At 35.7% G+C, this 27275-nt stretch overlaps 2 protein-coding genes and 1 pseudogene across 2 annotated transcripts; 2 read left to right on the top strand and 1 right to left on the bottom strand.

The window, feature by feature from the left end:
- The first annotated feature begins 3504 nt into the window (after positions 1–3504).
- Positions 3505–4461, top strand: Or5p68 (olfactory receptor family 5 subfamily P member 68). Its single transcript, NM_001000221.1, has one exon. It carries the CDS (start codon positions 3505–3507, stop codon positions 4459–4461), a length of 957 nt encoding a protein of 318 aa, NP_001000221.1.
- Or8af1-ps1 (olfactory receptor family 8 subfamily AF member 1, pseudogene 1) lies at positions 13794–14542 on the top strand (annotated as a pseudogene).
- Positions 19598–20530, bottom strand: Or5p1 (olfactory receptor family 5 subfamily P member 1). The gene has a single exon (NM_001000946.2). It carries the CDS (start codon positions 20528–20530, stop codon positions 19598–19600), a length of 933 nt encoding a protein of 310 aa, NP_001000946.2.
- Between the last annotated feature and the right edge of the window lie 6745 nt (positions 20531–27275).

Raw genomic sequence — 27275 nt, 5'->3', positions numbered from 1 at the left:
TTCCAGAAGGCGTAGTCTCAGAGATGACTTCTTAGTCTTTTGATTCTTACAGTATTCTAGCCTTCTTTTTCAAGATATTCACTGAGCCTTAGGTTCAGGACTTCTACTATAGATCTATCCACGGAGCTGGGACTCCAAAGACCACCTGATTTCTGTATTATACTCAATATGGTTTTTTACAACAATCTCCTTCTGCTATAAAGAGAAGTTTCTTCAATGTTCAGTAAAAGCTTTACTCATCTGTTGGTGCAAAGATAAGCTTTAGAATGTTGTTATGACTTGTGATAATCTAGTATTTGCAGGAGGAGGCGCTCCACTGAAATGCAAAACCTCATTAGCCCTTTGTATTTGGTTAAATTTCTAGTATCTAGCATGATTTATTTCCAGTTGAGTAGGCTGCTTGTAGAATTTTCCCTCTTGAGTATTCTCTCTAAAGATAAGCCCTGAATTTGTCATTCAAAACAAAGTTGCTAAAATTAAAATCATATACACATAAGCAACACTAAGTAAACACCACTGGTTATATTTGCATATTAGCATATTATGTATTTATATATAGACATAAAAATCGAAGAGAAATAGACTATCAGTTTGAAAGTGAATAAAAGACTGTGGAAGAAATTGAAGGGAGTTAAAAGACAGAAAGAAGTGATTTAATTTTACTTTAATTAAAATAAAAATATACTTGGAAATGTGATATAAAACTCAAAATTAAGGACAAATGATAGAAATGAGTGCAGCTTCCATATCCATCTCAACAACAGATGTAAGGAGAGTATGAAAATTGACTTACTTCTCTTGTTAACATGACCTCAAATTAAAGAGACTGTGCTTAATAAAAAATCAGCATGTCTGACTAGATTTCAATAGCATGATGATAAACCCTGTCTCACTGCTGAGCTGGCATGGTATCTGGGGCTTCTAAATGAGGTGTTAATGTTATCTGGAGAAGGTTTATTCAACACTACTTGTCATGTTCTCTTTTTTTCATATTCATTTTTTTCTCTAGTTGCTTCTCCATTGAAGTCTATATTGTCTAAGAGGTCCACTTCCTTTAAGCCATTTACAATATTGATTCAGTTTTCTAGTATTCAACAATATATTTTTGAAAGGAGTGGATGAATGAATAATGAAGACTTATTAGTGGCAAATCATCCAAACTATGCATTCTAGCATCCAATGTGGCCTTAGTCATAACCTAAAACTAATTCTGACCTGAATGATTCTGTGTGTGTGCACATGTGCATGTGCATGTGCATGTTTTTGTGTGCATGTGCATGTGTGTGTGTATGTCTGTGTTCCAGTGTGAGAGAGAGGGGAGAGAGAGAGGAAGAGAGAGAGAGAGAGAGAGAGAGAGAGAGAGAGAGAGAGAGAGAGAGAGTAAAACATAAAAATATGCTGAGGTAATGAACTGTTCACATAGTCCAATTCTTGCCTGGCATGCATAAATTTTCCTGATAAGTTTCCAATACCACGTAAATTAGTATTCAATACTAATTAATTAACTAACTAATTAATACATTAGGAATACATAGATTAGCAAAGTTAACCTTTACTGTTATTTGTGCATATTTTATGTGTGGTGTGTTTACACATGATGTGTGCATGTGTTCTTGTGTGTCCAGATGCAATCCATGTTATGCATACAAAGTTCAGAATACAATGTCACTGTCTTTCCTGATCTTCTACCATTTCCATTTTTAATACAAGGTCTTTTTGTCATTCACTGCTTTGTCCTCCATGTTAGAATCAAGGAGCTTCCAGTGGTGATCCTGTCTCATCCTCTCATCAACCAGCAGGGACCAGAAACACTTTGAATAAAGTAGATTCATGCTCAGTAACCATGTTTATCTATTTGATAACAAAGACATGGTAGAGAACTTAACATAATTAAGATTAGAGTGAGTATTGAGCTTAGTTTTCAGTTTGGGGATCACTGTGCATTCTACCTTTTGTTATATAAACATAAGCTGAGAAGCAATTGTCACATATTATATAAATATAAATTATGAAATTTTGTAACCTAGAAGTCATCAATGCTTATTTATATTCACTATTTTTAAAGTAACAATGACATTTTAGACTCTTGCCTATAAAAATGGTGTCTACTTTAAATAATTAATCAAATATATATCTTATCCATCTTTATATTCAGCAAAGCACGTAAAAGAGTATGTTAAATCAACCACTAAAATATTAAAAGAAAATTGATGCATGAAAGGAATAAAGAGATTCTGATTTTTATAATTGTTTAATATCTTCTGACTTGAGCTAACCTGAATCAAATATGAACTTGAACATTTACCTAAGAATGTAAGTTCAATTGTTACCATGTATTTCTCATATTGATCAAGTGAGAGTATAGCAATCCACACATAAAGATGAAAATTAATTGTGTTTGTATGAAATGAACTGAACAGTACTAACTGAGAATGAGTTAATTATCCCTAATGATTTGAATTCACACTGGAATCCAGAGCCTCTGCAGGGACTTATGCTCAGTGCCACAAAAGACAGTGGAGACAGTTTTCAGCTATAAAATCATAACAACCTTGAACTTCTTACATTGAAATAAATTGTTGTTTCAAGAGGTAAGATTTTCACTTTGTTGCTAAATAAATATACTTTACTTATTCTTTGAAAATATACCATATTTGTAAGTGATGGTAGAGAATAAAGTCCAATAGAATCAAGGAATGGTGCAGCAGAAGGGAATTAAACATTTATAGAATCAACTTATATTTCTATTGGCAAATTATTCAGAATAATCAGGCAAAAGATTAAATTTTTAAAGATTCCTTATTTAGCCTTCTATTGGTAATACCACAAAACACACACACAATTTTCAGACATACACATGTAGAAGTCACAAAAGTCTAGTAAGTGCAGTAACCTTAAAATGCTTTGGTGGCTTACTGTTCAGAAATATCATATGTAAAGGCCTGCTTTGTTAATGGACTGAGGATTTCAGGATCACAATCACCACTGTGGAAAGATGAGGATTTAAATATAGAATTTGAAGAATCAGATTCAATCTGCTTCTTTCTGGGGGAACCTTCAAAAACCTGATAACTTGTTAGTTTGAAAATATATTGAGCAGTACCCTCTGTTGCAAATCCTGTGAGTTTATTTCATCATATCCAGTGATAAAACACTGCTAGACTAGGAAATGATATGGTGTGTTTTAACAAAAAATAATAATGTACTACATTTTTCATAATTTACATTATGAATGTGATATTTCCGATTATTTTAGAGAGCAATAATGTTATTTGAATCATTTAAGATATTCAATGAGCTTACAAGAGGAAATTTCATATGTAATTTTAGTGTGTCTTTTTCCTATGTGTGTCCAATGCAATAACCCAATTGCATATTTTGAATGATATATTTGTTTGTGATAACTTCCAACTATTTATTAATGGAAAGGAAGCCTCATATTCTTAAACACCATCCCTGTATGTTTTCATCACAGTCTTGATCTGGCAGCAGCTACACTGTCCTATGGCTTTCCTGGAGGATGGGAACCACACTGCAGTGACAGAGTTCATTTTATTGGGTTTAACTGATGATCCAGTCCTTAGAGTCATCCTCTTCACCATCATCCTGTGCATCTACCTGGTGACTGTGTCTGGGAACCTCAGCACCATCCTTCTCATCAGAGTCTCCTCCCAGCTCCATCACCCCATGTACTTTTTTCTAAGCCACTTGGCTTCTGTTGACATAGGCTACTCATCTTCTGTCACACCCAATATGCTTTTCAACTTCCTGGTGGAGAAAAATACTATCTCCTATCTTGGGTGTGCCATCCAGCTCAGTTTAGCTGCTTTTTGTGGTACAGTTGAATGTTTTCTTCTGGCTACCATGGCTTATGATCGGTTTATGGCAATCTGCAACCCACTGCTTTATGCAACTAAAATGTCCATACGAGTCTGTATCCAGTTGGTTGTGGGCTCTTATATAGGGGGTTTTCTTAATGCTTCCTCCTTCGCCTTATTCTTCTTTTCTTTTATCTTCTGTGGACCAAATAGAATCAATCACTTTTACTGTGATTTTGCTCCTCTGGTGGAGCTCTCCTGTTCTAATGTTAGTGTCTCTGAATTTGTAACATCATTTTTTTCTGGCTCAGTTACTATGGTTACAGTGTGTATCATAGCCATTTCCTACACCTACATTCTTATCACCATTCTGAGGATGGCCTCCACTGAGGGCCGCCACAAGGCCTTCTCCACCTGCACCTCCCATCTCACTGCCGTCACTCTCTTCTATGGGATGATCACATTCATTTATGTGATGCCCAAGTCCAGATATTCCACAGACCAGAACAAGGTGGTGTCTGTGTTCTACATGGTGGTGATCCCCATGTTGAACCCTCTTATTTACAGCCTCAGGAATAATGACATTAAGGATGCTCTGAAGAGACATCTTTGTAAGAAAATCTTTTCTAAAGATGTCTGCTAATCCATACTTTTGTCACATATTAAAGAGCAGTGATATACATTATGCCTGGTACTAACAGTAAACTGGTAATTTTTGGTTAAAATAAATATTTTGACACATATTTTCAAAAATTAAAGTTTGGTACAGAGTGGGTATCTATACATTGTGAAGTAAGTCATATGTTCATAGGAAGTTACATTTAATAAATAACACGTATAACTAAAAATTTCCCACACAAAACATGTAATAAAATCCCTTTTAGTTTTACTCATATTTTCAAGCAGTTTTATGGTGTGTAGAAACTATTGCTTGTATGTTTTTTTTAAACCCGAGTCTATTTTCAATAACTACCCTTAAGTGTATAGTTCCATAGCAACTATAGGCAGAAACATTAAGTGATAAAATTAAAATAGAGCAGACAATAAGGTTGGGGTTTTTGTGGTTGCATCATCTATTTGAATGGGTCTTTGACACCCTTCAGTATTAGATACCATCCTCTGACTGGATTAGTCCTCTGAGGCCAGTGCTGGCTGCTTGGCTTGTGGGAAGCGTGTCCCATGTGAGGGCAATGAAATGCTGCAGGACAGTGTAATGCCCGAGGAAATATTTTGTTCTTAATTGTGATAGTGGAAACCATAGACTGGTATAATCTATATGCCTTGCCTAAAAGCCTTATATAATTTCTCCTGAGTCCTTATTAATCTCTTTATGGTAATGGATATCATTTTTACTTATATTTTTCTCTTTATTTCCTTACAATTAGGAACTTCACCATTGAATCTGTTCATTGATTTAGGAGCATAAATGTATTTTCTTTCTCCCCATTCTGTGCCTCTACTTTTTGACAGAACATTTATAAAATTAAGATCAATATTGATCTAGTGTTCATTGCCAGTGTCTCTGTTTCATGCTGAATTCCTTCATGATAAATTGCCCAAGAAAATGGCTAACTTAATGGGTCTACTTGATACATTTCAGTCCTCAGATGTTTAATCCAATAGCAAGTAAGCTTTGGCTATGATGGAGTAATTAGCAGCTACTACTCATTGAATATGGCACAGTATCTCTCAGTTTGAACATCTTTTTGCGATCAGCTAAAGGCTTTGATAATTAGAGCCTCTGAAATGAGAATCTTCTGCCTCTAGCATGCCTTGGACTTCAAACTGTAGCTTCAACTCCTGCTAGTGTATTCACACGGTTCACTGACTCAGTGGAGTTTAAACTGACCAGTCATGCAATTTCATGAACATATTCCATATGGGATGTATATGTTGAATATATATATATATATACATATATATATGGAATATGTGCATATGCACATGCATATGTATGCATGCATGTATTCTCTATCTACTCATTTATTCCTGTGTATATGAACTGTATGAGGCAGTTCAATAAAAAGTGTCAAGAGGATATGATGTGCAAATAGGTGCTTATATATGTATACACTTGTTTCTCAGAGGAAGCCTAATACCAAATGCCAGCAGCTTTCTACTTCTATGACTCAAACTTTAATTCAGTCTATGAATATTATCCACATCCATGAATAGAAATAAATTATTTTCTTTACTAAGCTTCCAAGTTTTGGGAGTGTGTAATTTGTTTTCTTTTTTTTTTTTTTTTACATATCACAAATTTTTTTTTTTTTATTAACTTGAGTATTTCTTATATACATTTCAAGTGTTATTCCCTTTCCCGGTTTCCGGACAAACATCACCCTCCCCCCTCCCCTTCCTTATGGGTGTTCCCCTCCCAAACCTCCACCCATTGCCACCCTCCCCACATAGTCTAGTTCACTGGGGGTTCAGTCTTAGCAGGACCCAGGGCTTCCCCTTCCACTGGTGCTCTTACTAGGATATTCATTGCTACCTATGGGGACAGAGTCCAGGGTCAGTCCATGTATAGTCTTTAGGTAGTGGCTTAGTCCCTGGAAGCTCTGGTTGCTTGACATTGTTGTACATATGGGGTCTCGAGCCCCTTCAAGCTCTTCCAGTTCTTTCTCTGATTCCTTCAACGGGGGACCTAATCTCAGTTCAATGGTTTGCTGCTGGCATTCGCCTCTGTATTTGCTGTATTCTGGCTGTGTCTCTCAGGAGCGATCTACATCCGGCTCCTGTCGGTCTGCACTTCTTTGCTTCATCCATCTTGTCTAATTGGGTGGCTGTATATGTATGGGCCACCTGTGGGGCAGGCTCTGAATGGGTGTTCCTTCAGTCTCTGTTTTAAGTAATTTGTTTTCTTGATTGTTGTATTTTATATTCTTTTTCTATTCTGATTATTAATCATTTATCAAATCTGTACCTAACAAAAATTTTCTTCTACTTTTTGGACTTCTTCTGTACTTGATTGTTGGTTTACTTTATTGCGCAGAATCATTATAATTTTATGAATTCCAGTTGTCAATTGTTGGCATTAATCATGGTCAAATAGAGTTCTATCTAGAAATTACATTTTTGTACCAATATCTGAAGAGGACTGTTCATGCTTTCTTCCAGCAGTTTCAAGGGTTTCAGAGTTCCATTTTGGGTTTTTATCCATTTGGAATTATTTTGTATATCAGTTTATTTATTTATTTATTTATTTATTTATTTATTTATTTATTTATTTATTTATTTATTTTCACAGGTGATATATATGGGGCTAATTTCATTCATCTGCATATATACATCCCATTTTCCCAAAACCATTTGTTAAAGATGCTGTTTTTTCTCCCCATTGTTTGTTTTGACAGCTTTGTCAATGAACCACATTTAATATTGTGTCCTTCAGGTTGCTTCTCATCATGTTTTTCTTAGCATACAAGCACATTAACTTCAGGAATCAATTATTTAAAAATGTTAAATTTTGTTACCTCAAGACCTTCTCACATATACTGCCACTTCCAACAACACACTGTTACCTTTATGTGGATGGCACTGATTAGTCTATAGCTACCAATGTGGACATGGTTGGGCATTTCAGGAAGACTTCTTTAAATTCCAATAAACCGTGGATTCCTGTATCTGGTCCACAGTCATTATAATTCTGTGTGCTCATTGTTTCATACTCATACCTTGTTTTTGCAAAGGGTTTAAAATTTGACATTGATAGTTAAAATAATTTTCGCATACTTCAAAGATCCTTCTAGTCTTTAAGCATATTGAGTTCAAATAAATGAACAAAAAGTAAATATAACAATGGCTAGAAGAAAATTCTCTCTATTTAAAGCATAGATTCATTAAGCTCTGAATAATTTATGAGGGATATAAAGATGCATTTTAGCATAAGGAAATGATCAGGCTCAAAGTGTCTTACTATCTGTCATCCGTAAGGCCCATTCTTTGAGAATGAGTAAAAGGACAAAATAGTTGAAATTTTTTCTCCACTAGGGCAATTGGCTTCTTGATATATCTTTCAAGTAACTCTCCTTCCAAAGTAAAATGAAGGCCATTATCACTGCACATGCTGGTTTTTATTAGACTAACATTATGAAACAAAAGGAAAGAGAAAGGAGGATTTGGATTTTTATGAAATATAAAAATACTTCATAAAGAAGTTTCTGTTGAATAAGATCACCTATTAGAAGGACCTTTGCATGTCCGTAATGGTTGGATTAATGCCTTGTTCTTTAACTCTAATATTAACTATTTGTTTGCGATACTCTATGTTGACATCCTCCTGAGTTCTGTGGTGCCTAGAAAACATTTATTTTGAATAATGCAGATTGAACCTAGAACTTGTTGTGTACCAGTGTTCTACATCTTCCCACAGAATGTTAATTGATCGATGCACAATAAAATGAACACTCTTATTTATACTTTTCTTCACTCTCTTTTATTTCCAGCATATTCCCTTGAATTAATAAAATGCACCATTTAATTAGTGTATTCAGAAGCATGAGAGTAATTTACTTCTCTCTTCTTTCTGTGTTCCTATAGTAGAACAGTTTTGGACATGTTGATCAGCATGAATATCCTTTTTTTCTCCTTCTTCAATGACAGGAGATATTCAAGCCTCATCCTTTCACATTCAGTTTATAATAAATATTTACCCTAAAGAAGGTAAATATTATCTGCTAACCTAAGTAGGCTGTAATGACCACATGATTGTTGTTCCATAGTCATATCTTGTTTTGGCACAGTGCTCAAAACTTGACATTGATAGTCAAACTATCCTCTTCCCTTACTCTCCAATTTTCACATATTGTGCCTCTGATATTTTAAGATGTTAGCTTTTTGTAGTCATTGCCTAAAATAGATAATTTTTAGTAATATCATGAGTCATTGTCAAAGTATCTAAAGTGTTTTATGACTTACATCTTCAGAAGAGGAAAGACTTTTGATTCTAGTCTGGCTTTACCCTCTAATATAGCTTCTCTCTCTCTCTCTCTCTCTCTCTCTCTCTCTCTCTCTCTCCTGTAAATTCTTTCCACCTTCTCTCTTTATTACTCTGTACATATAAGTTTCAGAGAACAATTGCTTCAAATCTCTCTGGAGACATGTTTATAAATGTATGCATATATAAAATGCTTATATGTGTTTATATCTGTATGCATTCTGCTTATCTGGACAAACCTAGTACAACTATAAAATGCTTTTCTTTTATGTCCTTACTTGATTCTAACTTATTTTCCAAGTATCAGCTACAATCATAAATCAAAGGAATTACTTCCTTCCTCAAAGCCTCCAAAGATCTATATTACTTGATATCTTAGAAACTGCTGAAATAGTCATCATGGTGGCTCATACTAATCATTAATGAGAACCTTAATGTACAGGTAGATAGAGATTTGGGAAGAATTTACAATCCTGGAAAATCCATAGGTGGTCTAGAATCACCTATGAAGTAAACTTCTGAACATGTTTATGAAGGGATTCCTAGAATGAGCTGGTTGATATAGGAAAATTCAATCGAAATGAATGAGACTCTATTCCATATCCACAGTAAGTTGATTGTAATACTCATTGAATTTTTGGCATATTATACTGCTTATTTTTCATAATACTCACTGTTCATTTAGGTGATTAAAATTTCATTCTCTTTCTCTGTACTCTAATTGTCACAAACTTCAAGAAACACAGTAAATTTAATTAATAAACCTAAGTTAATGAAAAAAGAATGAATTAATAAATGAAACAACACATTCTCTGTCCAGAACAATGGATTCTGATGGCTGTCAATATCTTACATGGTATACAAACAGTCTCTAAAAACTAAGAAAAGGTCAGGGTTATAGATATTTGCCATCCTTTAAAGCCTACTTTTTGAGGAGGTGGGTCATCAGCTTTGTAAATCTCTCTACAATAAGGAAATGGTTTTTGAAACACTGCTCTTAATAATCTCTTTCCATTATAAATACAGACACCTCTACCTTTCAAATGTCATGGTGTACTATATTAGACTAACCTTTAATGAATAAGAGCTGTGGTAAATACTTTTGATGTTCATTATTTTAAAAAAGTATCAAGATTCTTAAAAAGGTAAAGTAGACGAATTGCTTGAGTAACTCAGTATGAGAGGGATAGTACTACAGTAAGTCCTGTGAATTTTATGTTTTCATGTTCAAAAGGTATTGTGGAGCTCCAAACCAAATACCAGACAGACATAGGCAGCAAGTTGTAAGCCTGGGTATCCAAATAAAGAAAAGAGAAACTGAAGCTCCTTGGAAAACACCCCACATAAATCATAAAATGAAGAAACAAATAAAGAAGCAATAACACACACACACACACACAATTTCAGTGGCTTAAAGGGAAAGGTATTCACCCTAACTTCCTTTCTGCTCTCTTTGCCTGGGTCAAGAATTAGACTAGACAAATGAGTCCTCTGTCATCTTACAGTTTAGTATGATGAAATACTGGTTAGATTTAAGAAAAAAACCATGAAACTAGATGATGCCTAAAAAGAGGCAATATCAGTTGAGAATATACCTCCACCAGACTGATCTGTGAACACTTCTGTAAGGCCTTTTCTTGCTTAATGATTGGTGTGAGAAAGTCCTGCTTACTATTCAATATCATAATGGACATCAGGTACATATGCTTAAATAACATTCTATTCCAAACTAAACAGAGTCCAACACAGAGATGAACCACCATGTTCTTATAACTACAGATTCAGGAAGCTGTGAGGAGTCTTTGATTAAAGAAACATGGAGCAAGCCATATATATTGAATAGCCAAATACTAAGATCTCAAAATTCAGAAAGTAAAATTTATCTATAAGATTATTTCTAGTCTGATAAAAATGAAGACACAAAGATGGGTCTGGCATTTCCATTTCTTTGTTGCTTTGTTACTTTGATGTTGTTTTGTTCCTCAATTTGTATGTGGAGGTGTGGGTGCATGTGTGTATGCATGTGTGTGCATGTGCGTGTGCATGTGCGTGCGTGAGTGCACGTGTGTGTGTGTGTGTGTGTGTGTGTGTGTGTGTGTGTGTGTTTTGTAGAGCACATTCAGAAGTCAGAGTACAACATTCCAGGAGTCCAATCTCCTTCCAACTTATTTGAAGCACAATTTCATTTATTTCTGACCAACTGTATACTCCAGATAAGATGTCACCAAGCTTCCAGAAAATTCTCCTGCCTTTTCTCTCATATCTCCATAAAAGCACTAGGAATACAGATTCACATTATGACAACAAACCTTTTGTGTGAGATTGGAGAAGTAAAATCAGGTCATCAGGTTTGAGTGGCAAGCACTTTTTCCTACTGAGCCATCTCATTTGCCATGATATTTTTTTTTTAGTATTAGTTAAAGGTTGTTAAATTACCACATGATATTTTTTTTCTCCTGGGCAAGCATTTCTAAAGATGTATCTCCTCCCTTCAATATTTTTGATCCTCATTCTAAATCCATGAGAGGAAGTGGAGTGATGTCTTAGTATGAGTAGATCTTGAAAATAAAATGACTTAGCCCTTTACTGTTTAATGACACATCAGATAGACAAGTATAGTAGCATACTTTAGGGGAAAAATGAAATGATATCATGGTAGAAATTTATTAAGGAAAATATGGAGTTGTTACATGAATATTTGACAGAGCATAGCTCAGAAAAAAGAAGATTACTAAGTATATACACATAAGAGTGTTATAATGATAAAGCTTTTGAGGGAACAAATCTAAGATATGAAGAAAATGTTACATGTTTTCAGAGATAATGAAGAAAAAGATTCTGGATATATATATATATATATATATATATATATATATATATATATATATAATCTTCATCTTGGTGGACAAGGTTTGTGACTTGACTGTGCTTATATTCTGTGTCATTAAAGTAGTTGTGATATTGTCCATATAATCTCTGTGATATTATCTTCCCCGATTGTGCGTAAATTTTTTACTAGTTAAAAATTTAAATTTAAATTTAAAAATATAGTGTCATTTAGAGTTGTATAAAAACTACTTTGCTACCAAAAAGATTTCAAATCTGTTCTAAAAGTATTTTCTTGGCACTGTACCCTTGTTTACACCTAACATTCCAGTACAAACAGAAAAATGTTTGGCAATTCATGATATTTTCATCTAAATGTTAATGCATACAAAGATGTGTAAATAGGTGTTAACAAATAACATGCATTTGTATGAACATGGGCATTTTCAATTTGTAGTCCTGATTGATTTTCAGTGAATTTTTAACAAGCAACTCAGTTACTCAAAGAATCATTTTCCATGAGACATGATTTGTCATAAAACAGCTTTACTTTACACTGGCAATTCTTTGCTATTTTTCCTTGTGGCACAGACACTAATACATAATATCTTTTCTTTGCTGTTGATACAGGGATATTTATTTCTCAGTATTATATTAAGCATTAGTGGTATTCTTTTTAAAGACATTAATTATTAGTTCTACATTTATTTGTCTCTATGACTAACACATCATATATATATGTATATATACTAAAATTAAGAGTATTATGAGATGTCATGTTTTTAAGTAAAGCAAAGGTGAGCAACATTTAGTATATATCACTCTTCTAGTGGTCAATCACTTGTCATTAATAGAACCAGACTCTGATTACAGGGCTATGTTGATAAACCAATCATGGTATTTCTGTCTAACATCTTGCATATATGCTATACAATGCTCATTTTAGTTTTGGTGCTGCTGTATACATATATTTTCTTTGAAAGGTTAAGTTTTACTAATAAATTTCATGTCTTTATCATGTACCATGTAAGTACTACAATGAATTTGAGATATACGAATGCATACTGTTCATAACATGATTTGCTATTGCTCATGAAATTTACTTACGATATTATTAGAGATAGTAATATTTATATACGTGTATGTATATGACATAGATTTAGATGGTGGAATATTTAGGAAAAGAAAGGTCACTAATGTGAAGAATAAAGATATGGGGTGGGTATTGAAGGGATCATGATCAGAGTGGATAAAATGATTGAATAAAACTGCCATGAAATCAAAGTCCTTGTGCAGTGAATATAAACTCATTATTTTTTTTTTTTTGGTTCTTTTTTTCGGAGCTAGGGACCGAACCCAGGGCCTTGCGCTTCCTAGGCAAGCGCTCTACCACTGAGCTAAATCCCCAACCCCTAAACTCATTATTTTTAAACAAAATAAAAATATGTGGTAGATTATGGAGCACTAAATGAAGACAAGTGTGTGGTATGTATATTTGTGTATTTGTCTGTGTCTGTCTGTCTCTTTGTCAGTGTCTGTGTGTATGCAGTTTCTGACAATGAATTCATGAAAAACCCATAATCAATTCTGTTTCACATTTTTTATTCCTCTTTGGAATGTAAACTAGCATCACGAGGGACAAATCATGTGAGTGTTACAAAAATTTTTAAAAGAACATTAATTCTTCTAAATCAGTCTATGCATCAATTTATACTTGTCACTTTAGCATCTAGGGAAGGTAGTACATGAAAACATTCCTCCTGAGATTTATCTTTTTTTTTTTTTGGTTCTTTTTTTTTCAGAGCTGGGGACTGAACCCAGGGCCTTGCACTTCCTAGGCAAGCACTCTACCACTGAGCTAAATTCCCAACCCCTCCTCCTGAGATTTATATACAGTGTCTTTATTTCTCTCATTTGCATTATGTAGCTGCTATGATAACAGTTGGTTATACTACTGTGTTTTTTTTTCTTTTTCTTTTTTTCGGAGTTGGGGACCGAACCCAGGGCCTTGCGCTTGCTAGGCAAGCGCTCTACCACTGAGCTAAATCCCCAACCCCTATACTACTGTATTTTATTCTAAGAGCATACTGGAATTTTCCCCCAGTGGCAGTATTCCTGTCATTGATGAATGAGGAACCAACATAATTGTAACAGAGTTAATTCTTTTGGTGTTAGCATAGGCTGATAGGATGTTACATATTACTTGACATGTTTTAATAATCTACTGTCACATTAATGTGAGCATAATTATGCTAATCAGAAGCAGCCTTCAGCTACATGACTCTATGCACCATTTCCTGACCTATTTGGCATTCGTAGGCATAGGGTACTCTTCATCAGTGACATCCATCATGTTGAGGGGCTTTCTCACATTTATCTTTGTGTTTGGCTGTGTATCTCAACTCTGTTTTGTAGTAATATTTGACTCAGCTAAGAGCTGTCCTCCCTGGAATCGCTGCTCTACTCCATTCCAAGCACATATCCTCCACAGCCTGCATCTTCCTTGTTGCAGCTTCTTACCTAGGTAGACAGGTGAATGCTTGGACATTTACTTGCCATTAATCAAATCTTTCTTTAATTGGAACAAATAGTTAATCTCCTTTTCAGTAAATATTCAACACCTTTAAAGATATTTTGTTCTCATGACTTCTGAAGTCATTGCAGCAATCTCTTTGAATTCTGTCATTGTTATTACTGTGTTTATTATTGCTCTGACTTGTGTCTACATCCTTGTGTCAATCCTGAAGATGTGCTCTTCCAAAGATCCCCATAAGGATTCTCCATCTGTACCCCACAACTCACTGCACTCACTCTGTCCCATGCGAACATCACATTCATTTATATGATGCCTTGCCCAGCTACTCCACTGATGAGAAAAGGTGGATTCTATGTTCTATACATTATGATTACCATCTTGAAATCCATCATCAAAGGCCTTGAACACAAGAATGTTAAATAAACCATGATAAAACTGATGACTAACACTGTTAGCTATAAATATTTGGAATTTTAAACAGTATAATGGGTTATGATCTTCCAGATAAATTGACAGTATACTATGGAAAATATATTGATGATATTTTAAACATAATTTTTATCACCTTATTATGAAAAAGTTTCATTATAGAAACAGTGGATTTATTAAGGTAGCAACACACAGCAATTTCCAATTTGTGTTTCTCTTTCATCAGCCACTATATTGTATAAATTTTAACATATGTCTCTCAAATAACTTTTGTGTTCTTGGAATGCAACCTTTAAATCTGAAACTGTAAATATCATAGATATCTATCAACCAAGAAAAAGATTTTAAAAAATGGTATATTTACTCAACAGTGTACTGGTCAGCTGTTAAAATGTGATATCCTAAAATTTTCAGGCATATCGATGGATCCAGAAAAAAACATAAGTGAGGTAACAAAAACTCAAAAAGATGGGATTTTAGTGATAGTGAACAGCAAATGCTCTTCCTGTAGGATGAACATCCTTTGGGTATATATCCACATCATGTATAGTTGGGGCTTGAGTAGATCAATTCCCATCTTTCTGAAGACAGTCATATTGCACTAAAAGATTGCACATTCACCAGCAAATTTGGAGGAGTGTTCCCCTTGCTTCACATCCTCATCATCATGAGCATTAACTTGTGTTATTGATTTAAGCCACTCTGACAGGTGTAAGACATAATTTCTAAATAGTTTTGATTTATGATTCCCTGATGGATAAGGATATTGAATATTTCTTTAAGTGTTTCTTGGCCATTTGAGATTCCTCTATTCATAATATACAATTTTAATTGTATTATTTGGTTTTAGTTTTGATATGCAGTTTCTTGAGTATTTTTTTATATTAGTCCTCTATCAGACATGGATTTAGTTAAGAAACAAAACCTTTTTGACTCCATAGGCTATTTTGTCTTATTGATGGTGACCTTTGTCTTACAGAAGCTTTCCAGTTTTCTGAAGTTTTATTGATTAATTCTTTTCTTTAATTTTTTCCTTTATTAACTTGAGTATTTCTTATTTACATTTTGATTGTTATTCCCTTTCCCAGTTTCCTTGCCAACATCCCCCTAACTCCTCCCCCTCCCCTTCTATATGGGTGTTCCCCTACCCATCCTCCCCTCATTACCGCCCTCCCACCAACAATCACGTTCACTGTGGGTTCAGTCTTAGCAGGACCAAGGACTTCCCCTTCCACTGGTGCTCTTACTAGGCTATTCATTGCTACCTATGAGGTTGGAGCCCAGGGTCAGTCCAGGTATAGTCTTTGGGTAGTGGCTTAGTCCCTGGAAGCTCTGGTTGGTTGGCATTGTTGTTCATATGGGGTCTTGGGCCCCTTCGAGCTCTTCCAGTCCTTTCTCTAATTCCTTCAATGGGGGTCACGTTCTCAGTGCAGTGGTTTGCTGCTGGCATTCGCCTATGTATTTGCTGTATTCGGACTGTGTCTCTCAGGAGAGATCTACATTCGGTTGCTGTCGGCCTGCACTTCTTTGCTTCATCCATCTTGTCTAATTGGGTGGCTGTATATGTATGGGCCACATGTGGGGCAGGCTCTGAATGGATGTTCCTTCTACCTCTGTTTTAATCTTTGCCTCCCTATTCCCTGTCAAGGGTATTCTTGTTGCCCTTTTAAAGGAGTGAAGCATTCACAATTTGATCATCTGTCTTGAGTTTCATGTGTTCTGTGCATCTAGGGCAATTCAAGCATTTGGGCTAATAGCCACTTATCAATGAGTACATACCATGTGTGTTTTTCTGTTATTGGGTTACCTAAACTAGGATGATATTTTCCAGTTCCCTCCATTAGCTTATGAATTTCATAAAGTCATTGTTTTTTATAGGTGAGTAATATTCCATTGTGTAGATGTACCACATTTTCTGTATCCATTCCTCTGTTGAAGGGCATCTGGGTTCTTTCCAGCTTCTGGCTATTATAAATAAGGCTGCTATGAACATAGTGGAGCACGTGTCTTTTTTATTTGTTGGGGCATCCTTTGGATATATGCCCAAGACTGGTATAGCTGGGTCCTCAGGTAGTTCAATGTCCAATTCTCTGAGGAACCTCCAGACTGATTTCCAGAATGGCTGTGCCAGTCTGCAATCACTCCAACTTTGGAGGAGTGTTCCTCTTTCTCCACATCCTCGCCAGCATTTGCTGTCATCAGAGTTTTTGATCTTAGCCATTCTCTCCAGTGTGAGGTGAAATCTCAGGGTTGTTTTGATTTGCATTTCCCTTAGGACTAAAGATGTTGAACATTTCTTTAGGTGTTTCTCAGCCATTCGGCATTCCTCAGCTGTGAATTCTTTGTTTAGCTCTGAACCCCATTTTTAATAGGGTTATTTGTCTCCCTGCAGTCTAACTTCTTGAGTTCTTTGTATATTTTGGATATAAGCCTTCTATCTGTTGTAGGATTGGTAAAGATCTTTTCCTATCTGTTGGTTGCCGTTTTGTCCTAACCACAGTGTCCTTTGCCTTACAGAAGCTTTGCAGTTTTATGATATCCCATTTGTCGATTCTTGATCTTAGAGCATAAGCCATTGGTGTTTTGTTCAGGAAATTTTCTCCAGCGCCCATGTGTTCGAGGTTCTTCCCCACTTTTTCTTCTATTAGTTTGAGTGTACCTGGTTTGATGTGGAGGTCCTTGATCCACTTGGACTTAAGCTTTGTACAGGGTGATAAGCATGGATATATCTGCATTCTTCTACATGTTGACCTCCAGTCGAACCAGCACCATTTGCTGAAAATGCTATCTTTTTTCCATTGGATGGTTTTGGCTCCTTTGTCAAAAATTAAGTGACCATAGGTGTGTGGGTTCATTTCTGCGTCTTCAGTTCTATTCCACTGGTCCATCTGTCTGTCTCTGTACCAATACCATGCAGTTTTTAGCACTCTTGTTCTGTAATACTGCTTGAGTTCAGGGATAGTGATTCCCCCTGAAGTCCTTTTATTGTTGAGGATAGTTGTAGCTATCCTGGGTTTTTTTGTTATTCCAGAAGAATTTGCAAATTTTTCTGTCTAACTATTTGAAGAATTGGATCGGTGTTTTGATGGGGATTGCATTGAATCTGTAAATCGCTTTTGGTAAAATGGACATTTGTACTATATTAATCCTGCCAATCCATGAGCATGGGAGATCTTTCCATCTTCTGAGGTCTTCTTCGATTTCTTTCTTCAGAGGCTTGAAGTTCTTATCATACAGATCTTTCACGTGTTTGGTTAAAGTCACTCCAAGGTATTTTATATTATTTGGGACTATTATGAAGGGTGTCGTTTTCCTAATTTCTTTCTTGTCTTGTTTCTCTTTTGTGTAGAGGAAGGCTACTGATTTATTTGAGTTAATTTTATACCTAGCCACTTGGCTGAAGGTGTTTATCAGGTTTAGTAGTCCTCTGGTGGAACTTTTGGGATCACTTAAATATACTAGCATAACATCTGCAAATAGTGATATTTTGACTTCTTATTTTCCATTCTTGACCTAGTACCTGAACTATTGGCATTCTCTTAAGAATGTTTTCATTTGTGCCAATGCACTCAGTGCTATTCCCACTTTCTTTCCTATCCAGTTTAGTGTATGTGGTTTTGTTGTTGTTGCTGTCGTTGATTCATTTGGAATTGAATGTTGTGTATATCCATAACTATATATATATCTCCAATTTGAACAGTACCATTAGTTGAAGGTGTATTTTACCCAATGTGAATCTCTGGCTTCTTTCTTAAATTTCAGGTGTTCATAGGTGTGTGGATCTGGGTCTTCAGTTCCATTGGCCATTTACTTATCCATGCATTGATCAACATGTCTATTTTCATGCCAATGGCATGCAGGTTTTACTGATAAGCTTTGTAATACAATTAAAATCAGGAGTAGTGAGTCCTTCTACAGTTGTCTTATTGTTCAACATTGTTTAAGCAATTCTCTCTCTCTCTCTCTCTCTCTCTCTGTGTGTGTGTGTGTGTGTGTATGTGAGTGAGTGTGTGTGTGTGTGTGTGTGTGTGTGAATTCAGGTCATCAAGCTTGGTGGCAAGCATTTTGATCAGTGAGCCATCTTGATGACCTAATTTTATTTTCAGGGTTTTTTTTATATTTTAAATAAGACATTAAACTAAGAGATTAAAAACACAACATGCCTATTCAGCACCACATACTTCTCTACATTTAATATACCTTGCTTCTTTTCAGCCTTGCTTAGCATCTTTCACTGAAAAAAACTGCATTTTTCAATCAATAGTGAAATATGAATAATTTTCACTTGGCTAGATTATAACTTCAAAACCCAATTACATAAAAATAAAATAAATATATAAATGGGAATAAGTAAAATTTTCTATGATTTATACTTCCCCCAGTGTTGGTCCAACATAAATTATCTTTGCACATAGTCTCATGAAAAGATTTAGTATATAATTGAGTAAGTCCTTAATAGTAAAAACTCAGGGCATGGATGATAGACTCAAGAGACTTGAATCCACCACCTTGTACAAATTCTTGGATTTCTGTAAGACCACTTTCTTACTGATATTCCTCATATGTGAATTGAAGGAAAGTTTTAGAACCATGTCAATAGGCTTGTTATGGAAATTAATTATAGATGTGGAGTTTGTCAAAGTAGATTCTCTATGGTAAATATTAATCTTCTAAATACTTATGAACATCAGTGTGATATTCTAACTATATGCTTAGAAAAGCTATTTGTAAAATTAATACTAATGAAGTCACTTCACCAAGTTGTTATGTTTGTATATAGAATAAAGTTAGAATAGATATTGCACACAGCAAGGACAAATTATTTTTTGGTACATGAATTTTAAATAGAATAGTTTCTTGATATCTGAAGAAATTCCATGCTTAATATAAAATCCATTTTATAGCCTTCAAGATAGCATTCAAATAAACACAAGAATGAAAGTAAGATTTAGAATAGAGAAATGCAATATTAAATTAATCATCATGTGATAGACACTGCGAGTGACATTGATAAATAAAATATTTATATGATTCTTCCAAGAACAGATTCTAAGAATATATTCTGACAGTTGCCTTCCTCAGGACCTCCTTTACATCTCTGTTCCTCAGACTATAGATGAGGGGGTTCAACATCGGGATCACCACTGTGTAGAACAGAGATACAATCCTGTTCTGCTTAGTTGAGTAGCTGGACTTGGGCATCACATAAATGAAGGTAATAGTTCCATAATAGAGAGTGACTGCAGTGAGGTGGGAGGTACATGTGGAGAAGGCCTTGTGGCGACCCTCAGTGGAGTGCATCTTCAGAATGGTAATGAGGATGTAGATGTAGGAGACAGCTATGACAAACACTGTTACTACAATAATAGATCCAGCAGATATGGAGGGGATGATTCCAATAATGGAGACATCTGAGCATGAAAGTTTCAACAAAGGGGAGAAATCACAGAAGAAGTGATCTATCTGATTCGCTCCACAAAAGGACAGGTTTAACAAACAACCAGTAAATGTCCATGCGTTAATACAGCCACCCACATATGATGCCCCAACTAAGAGGAGGCATATTTGGGAAGACATATGTGTAGAGTATAGTAAGGGTGAGCAGATAGCTACATATCTGTCATAGGCCATAGCAGCCAGCAGGAAGCATTCAGCTGTCCCAAATGTCACGACAGAGCAGAGCTGTGCTTCACAGGCATGCACAGAGAGGACTGCTCCATGTACAATGAAGCCTATCAGCATTATAGGTGTAACTGATGTGGAATAGCCAATGTCCACAAAAGCTAGATGGCTAAGAAACATGTACATGGGGGTTTGGAGCTGGGGACAGCTTCTTACTAAATTTATTATGCTGATATTTCCTAATAAGGTGACAATGTATATTCCAAGAAAAAATACAAAGAACATGACACAGAGTGTAGGATCATTTGTTAACCCCAAAAGGATGAATTCTGTCACTGTAGTGTGGTTTCCTGGATCCATCTTTGTACAAATTACCTCTGTGGAGGAAAATGATGAAATCATTTGCTTAATGTTCTCATTCTGTATAATCTTTGCTGTATATTGTTATTCAGTAACTCAATCAGGTATTCTTTATACCAAGATGTACTTACCATGGTTCTTCAGTATTGTGCGTCTTAACTCTGTACATAACCTGAGAATGATTGAGCTGCATTCTCTGACATGCCATGTGATTTCTGGTAAAGGTACTTCTCTACCATTCTGATATGGATAGATCTGTTTCCTAAGGATCAGATCCAGCTTCAGTGGTATTGGGATTATCACTTTTGCTCAATGATACATTAAAATACAAAATATACTTTGCAGCTAGTCTTCTCATAAATAATGAGAAGACTCCTCTAATTTATATTTACAGAACAGCACCCCATCCACCCAGTCTTCTGTTTCTGCTTTGGGGAAGACTTTCTGGCTTATATCAAAGTTAAGAATTTGGTACATTTCTCTCCAAGATCTGTTCCTTAGAAACATTTAAATGACATGAGCACATTTTAAGTAAACATTTTGTTAGTAGCATTTTAACTTTACACTTTCATATAAAATTGTGTTATGTCATAATTTATTGTAAATAAGTTTTGAAAATGGTCTAAAGGAACACTAAATGGACCTTAATCTCCTGATATAATTTAATTTAATTACTGGATGTTAACTTAAAAGAATATTAATTACTTCCTTTTGGATAATCACCTTTTGAATAGTCCTTTTGGATACTTACCTTTACTTTTAGAACTAGTAACATTATTATGTAAAACAAGCCTTGGGGAAAAAATTAGGAACTGATCAATTTAAATAATAGTATTATTTTTACTTACCTTTCTTAAGGCAATAATTCAAAAGAAGTACATCTGTGTTCAAAGATCATTTTATAAAAGTAACAAGGAGCAATGAGAAAACTAAGCCATTTTTTTCCTATTGCTTGCGAATTATTTTGTGTGTGTACTTTGATGCATCTTAATTAGGGAGTTTGTGCCTTCTGAGTTTAGCCAATTCACTGTGAGAAACACAAAGTTTTTGTGCATTTAAGCAGTTCTAAAATAGCAGAAATAACATTAAATAATAGTTATCATTAATTATAAAAAGTGTTGCAGCAGTTATATTGAAAGTTCAGTGAAAATTAAGAAATGTCATAATATTGATATGAGCATTCAGAGAATGTAAAATTATTCTAAAGGATTTCTGTTAAATATATAGTTCAGTTGCTAAGAAGACTTCATTGTCTTTTCAGAGGACCTGAGTTACATACTCAACAACCACAAGGCTCAAAACCATAAGTAACTCCAGTTCTAGAGCTCCAGGTTCTTCTGACCTGATGTGGTAGATGAACAGTCATGCACATAAACAAATATAGAACTTTAAACTGTTAAATTATTTCATGAATTTTTCAGTGTTAGAATTTTTACTTACTCAATCTTATGTTAATTACTTGAATTCTATAATAACACCTATGAGAAAGATCTTTTGATTACAAATCCTATGAGGTTGTGTTTTCATTTAGCTAAAGAAATGTCTACTCCATAGAGAGGGTCAGACAGACTCGCCAGGCTAGACCCTGGAGAAGGATGTGTAGGGTAGGTTGGGTGAAGAAGTTGGATGCAGTGTTAAATACTTAATTTTCAAAACACCTCCCAATCTATTGAATTGGTTTTATTTGGCAGCATCTATAATAGTGTTTCTACTCAGAATATTACACTTAAGTTAATACTATTAGTAAAATGCCTCCCATCTCCCTAAGTCACCTTCACAGCAGAAATAATGAATTAAACACTTCACAGCAAAAACTCCATTCTCAGTTACATTTTGAAGTGTATCTTAATGCTATATATGCTTTCTCACAATATTATTCCCTTCAAGAATTGAGACATCCACTTTCTGTTGTGAAGCTGAATAGAAGAGGAGATAATGGGGATGAGGGTGGGAGGTGTGAGGCTAACTGGGAGGACCAGAGGGAGGGGAAAGTGCAGTAGGAATTTAATGTAGGAGATAAGAAAATATAAAACAGGATTTTGTTACTTTGATGCTGAGTTTCTACCCAAGACCTTAGTTATTGCACTCATGGACACATAACTTCCTTCTAGCAACACTGTGTCAGTTCTTAAGGTTTTTTAATCATTTATCAGAAATAGTGAATAGGGTTATTGAGTGGCATGGCAATGTATTAATTTCTTGGTAGTTCTTAAATGTTTTCCTTATAGAAAGTAATAATACTGTTCCTTCTATATGTGTACTGAGATCTTTAACTAGAGAATTGTGATAGGCTGTGAATCAACAGCTGCAGACTGTTTAAGAGTATTTTACCTCTTCATTAATATCCTTTCCTTTGATTCATTTAAGTTACTGTAATAGCAGGTATCCTACTGTCCTGAGTGCCAGCTCTATTTTTCAAAATATATTTTAAATCCTATCAATTTCACACCATAATTTTAATGGTACAAAGCATCCGTTTTCCATATAAATCCCTTACATGTTTGACTAAAGCTACCATGCTTCTTCTACCTTACTGTTCCTAAAGTTAAGCACCCACAGTTACTGTTGTTCCTTCTATTGTGGGATGCTTTACAGATTTTGAAATTCTCTTTGTCAAATACTGAACACAAATCCTGGTCTTAAGGATTGAGGCTATTCCTTCTCTACTTTTTACCTCAGCAGAGTTCAGTAGGGAAAATCATACTCCCCTTGTGATTGTCCAAGAGTCCACTTGTGTGGCCTTCAGATTCAGTGGGTTAGAATCAGACAAGGCAAATGCTAGACATGCCACATTATTTGAATTTGGCTCCTAGTTTCTGTACTTGTACAGTGGGCTTGATAGCTGCACAATGTAATTTTGTTGTGACATTAAAAGAAATGATTTACAAAATTAAAAAAATGCTATCTAAAATTTCTAAAATGCTATCTAAAATGCCATGATTAAGCAACAATTCATTTTAAATAGGTATAACATTTTCATGGCCTTTTAATCATTCAGTGTTTTGAAGAAATGTATTATTTTTTATTCAATATTTCAGTGAATTTTTACCACAACTCTAAGTAAAGCAGGAGGTACAGACTCTGTTTTTCTTCTGTCCATGGCTAAGTCATTCATGTGCACTAACCCCTAGGCACTAATGCTCTCTTTTCCTTTTCATTGAACACTGAAAGTCTAGATCTCTCAGTACTCCAGTTTCTGGTTGACTTAAGTAAGTAACTGTGGCTTTCCCTGAATTCATCATCCACCTGTGTAGATAAACACTGACTATAGAAGTGAGAACCTAATCCAATCAAATATCTGTCTGTTTGTTTTTTTCCTTTCTGTGATTTCCTTCTCATAGTCTCTTCTGCTCAAACTTAGCAAAGTTTTTGCCAAAGACCATTCACAATTCCCTTCTGTCTGGGGAAGAATGGTCCAAGTGGGCCAAGCTAATCATTTCATAGCAACTCTTGTGTAAATAAGCTTTTTCACAGGAGTAGAGAGCTAACACCAGTAAAGCAATTCTGTTCCTTTCAAATTCTTCTTGAACTAATAAATATTCATCTTAAGATCAATGAATGTCACACTTACACTTAAAGACAAAATTGTTGATGCTGAATTTCAAAGAAGACACTATAAAGTCCATGGATCCTATTTATTCTTATAGTTGAAAACTCCACACTAGGAAGCACTGACCGCCACATCTGGTTTAGGAACATAGTTATACACATGTGGTTTAGAGGATGGCAGGTGCCTGTGTGATGGTGGGAGAAAAGAAATGGCCAATGTCAGCATGACAAATCCTCTGGGGCTACTGCTTTCTATCCCTTTGAGATATAACTTCATGGGCTTGTTGCACATAAATGACTTATGGAACCAGGTGGCTCATTAGGGCATCTATCAAGGATTTGTTTAATACTTACTACAGCAAAATGTAACAAAATTTCTTACCAAAAAGTTTCAAGTTTACATTGAATCTGTTTTCAACATATCAATATGCATTCACAGATAAATATTTTATATCATTATCTGTAACATATACCATTATGTGCCTTGGGAAAATGTGAAGGTAAGATGCATGCAAAGTTGAGTTATAAATAACAAAATATCATATCAGAAGGAAGAATATGGATGTTTTGAAAATAAAATGAAAAATAAGATGATCAGAGTTTAGATGTCTTCTTGAATGACAACAGTGTCACATCTTGAGCAGTGACTTAGTGTAGATCTATCAAAGAAGAACATCACCTGTACAATCCAAAGGTTCAATCTTACTCTATTTCTCTTCCTAATTATAATTTCAGAAGCCCTTTTATCCTCGCACACAAAGAATTGTGTTTAAACCACTACAGTAGTTAGAAGTAATATTCCTTCAATCTTTCCTTTATGTGATAATTATAAAAAAGAACTTTATACTTTGAATCTTCAAAGTAACTTTAAGACATTGGCCCCTTTATTATTCTCATTTTTCACATGGAAGAACAGTGAATTTTTCACTGAAATTCCAATGTTTCCCATTAAAGTCTCCACATTAATATTGAAGAGACTACTTTCAGTAGACAAACAGACCCCCCTGGGTAGGGATGAAGTTACCAACCTATCTTCATTTCTTTCTTAACCCAGAATTGTCCCTATCCAAAAGAAATTCGGGGAAAATATGGAGCAGAGATTGGAGGAAAGGCCATCCAGTGAACCACCCAACTTTGGAATTATCCTTTGGGCAAGCACCAAAGCCTGACACTATTACTGATGCTATGTTGTGCTTGCAGACAGGAGCTTCACAAGACTGTCATATGATTGACTCTACCAGCAGTTGACCAAGAAAGATACAGAACTTATAGCCAACCATTGGACTGAGGTTGGGGACACCTAGGGAAGAATTAAGGAAAAGATTTAAGGAGCTGAAGGGGAGACAACTCCGTAGGAAGACCAACAGTATCAACTAACCTGGACCCTGGGAATTAGCAGAAACTAACCCAAAAAACCAAAGTGCATACATGGGCTGGTCAATGGCCCATGGCACATATGTAGCAGAGGACTACCTTACCTGGTTTCAGTGGAAGAGGATAAGACAAAACCTGTAAAGATTTTAGGCACCAGGGAAGAGGATGCATGGGAGATGGTTGTGAAGTGGGGATGTGTGAGAGTAGGGTGTTGTAAAAGGGGTGGGTGGGGTGGATGAAGGGGTTGGATGTGGTGCCTCTAAGAGGCAAATGAGAGGGTGGAAGGGATGAAGGACTCATGGAAGGAGGAACAGGAAGGTGGGAATCATTTGGAATGTAAATTAATTAATTAATTAATTAAAACAGCTTAGCAACTTTCTTTTTTCTAATGTTACATAGTTGTATTTGAAAACAACTGGGAAAAGTTACATGTTAATATGCTTGACAAATATGTTCAGTTTGTTTGAAACTCTTCATTGGGTTTGTAGAACCTTAAAACTCCAGAACAAGAGGACACTGGGGCTGGGAAGCAGAAATGGGAGTGGTATAGGTGTGCAAACTTGTAAAGGGGAGGGACAATTGAATGGAGGATTTTGGATGAGAAACTGGAAGGGGTAAACATTTGAAGTATAGATTAATAAAACAACAAATAAAAATAATAAAATAATTAAAAAATTCATTCTAGTCGAGAGCTGCAAGCCAGATGCTAGGAGCCCCTACACACCTGAGAGCAGAGGTAAGACCACCTTTTTTGCTCCAAGTGATCTTCCTTGTAGACTCAGGAAACAAAAGGCATGAGTCCTCTAGGACAGGGCACTTCCAGTTTCAGGCTGTACCCAGAACTGAACTGATCCTATCCCACACCCCCGTGCTCTCAAATCCCGTGGGGGACGGCGCTGAACACCTAGAAGTGTAGACAATCCTGAGACTGCAGGACAGACTGACACTTCTGCCCACTTTTGCCCACATCTCTGGCCCAAGAGGAAACTGCATAGTATCTCTGGACACAGGAACATAGGAACTGTCAGCAGCAGGAACCTGCAGTCCAGGTCTGCACCTGGAACTGAATTGAACCAGTCAAATAGCTCCCTGAACCAAAATCCTGTGTGTGTGTGTGTGTGTGTGTGTGTGTGTGTGTGTGTGTGTTGGGGTGGGGGGCTCAGAAGGGCAGACACTACCGAGAAACCAGAAGAGAACACTCTCTGCTCACATTCCTGAACAAAGAAGAAATTGCCTAGTGCCATCTGTGCCCCCTGGGCACAGGGATCTAAGAACATGCAGGGACACAACCCTATTGGTTCCTGCCTGTGCCAAGAGCTGAAAATCAGCTGTTAGGAGAGAGTACACACCTGAGAAAAGAACACTGTGGTCCCCAGAACTGGCTGAAAGTAAACAGGAAACCAGGTCTATTGGAGTGTTGACACTCAGGCATAAAGGAGGGTCAAGCCACTGTCAGAAAAACGAAGACAAATTAACACCAGAGACAACTTGATGGTTAGAGGCAAGCACAAGAACCTAAGGAACAGAACAAAGCTACTTGGCATCATCAGAGCCCAGTTCTCCCACCAAAGCAAATACTGTATATTCAAACACATTAGAAAAGCAAGATTTAGATTGAAAATCACATTTTATGATGATGATGATGGAGGACTTTAAGAAGGACATAAATAAGTCCATTAAAGTAATACAGGATAACACAAGTAAATAAATAGAAGCCCTTAAAGAGGAAACACAAAAATCCCTTAAAGTATTATAGGAAAACACAACAAAACAGGTGAAGGAATTGACCAAAACCATTCACAATTTAAAAATAGAAATAGAA

Source organism: Rattus norvegicus, chromosome 1, assembly GCF_036323735.1.
Source record: "Rattus norvegicus strain BN/NHsdMcwi chromosome 1, GRCr8, whole genome shotgun sequence".
Taxonomy (NCBI): Eukaryota; Metazoa; Chordata; class Mammalia; order Rodentia; family Muridae; genus Rattus; species Rattus norvegicus.
The sequence above is the reverse complement of the archived record's forward strand: the minus strand, read 5'-3'. Positions and strand labels throughout refer to the sequence as shown.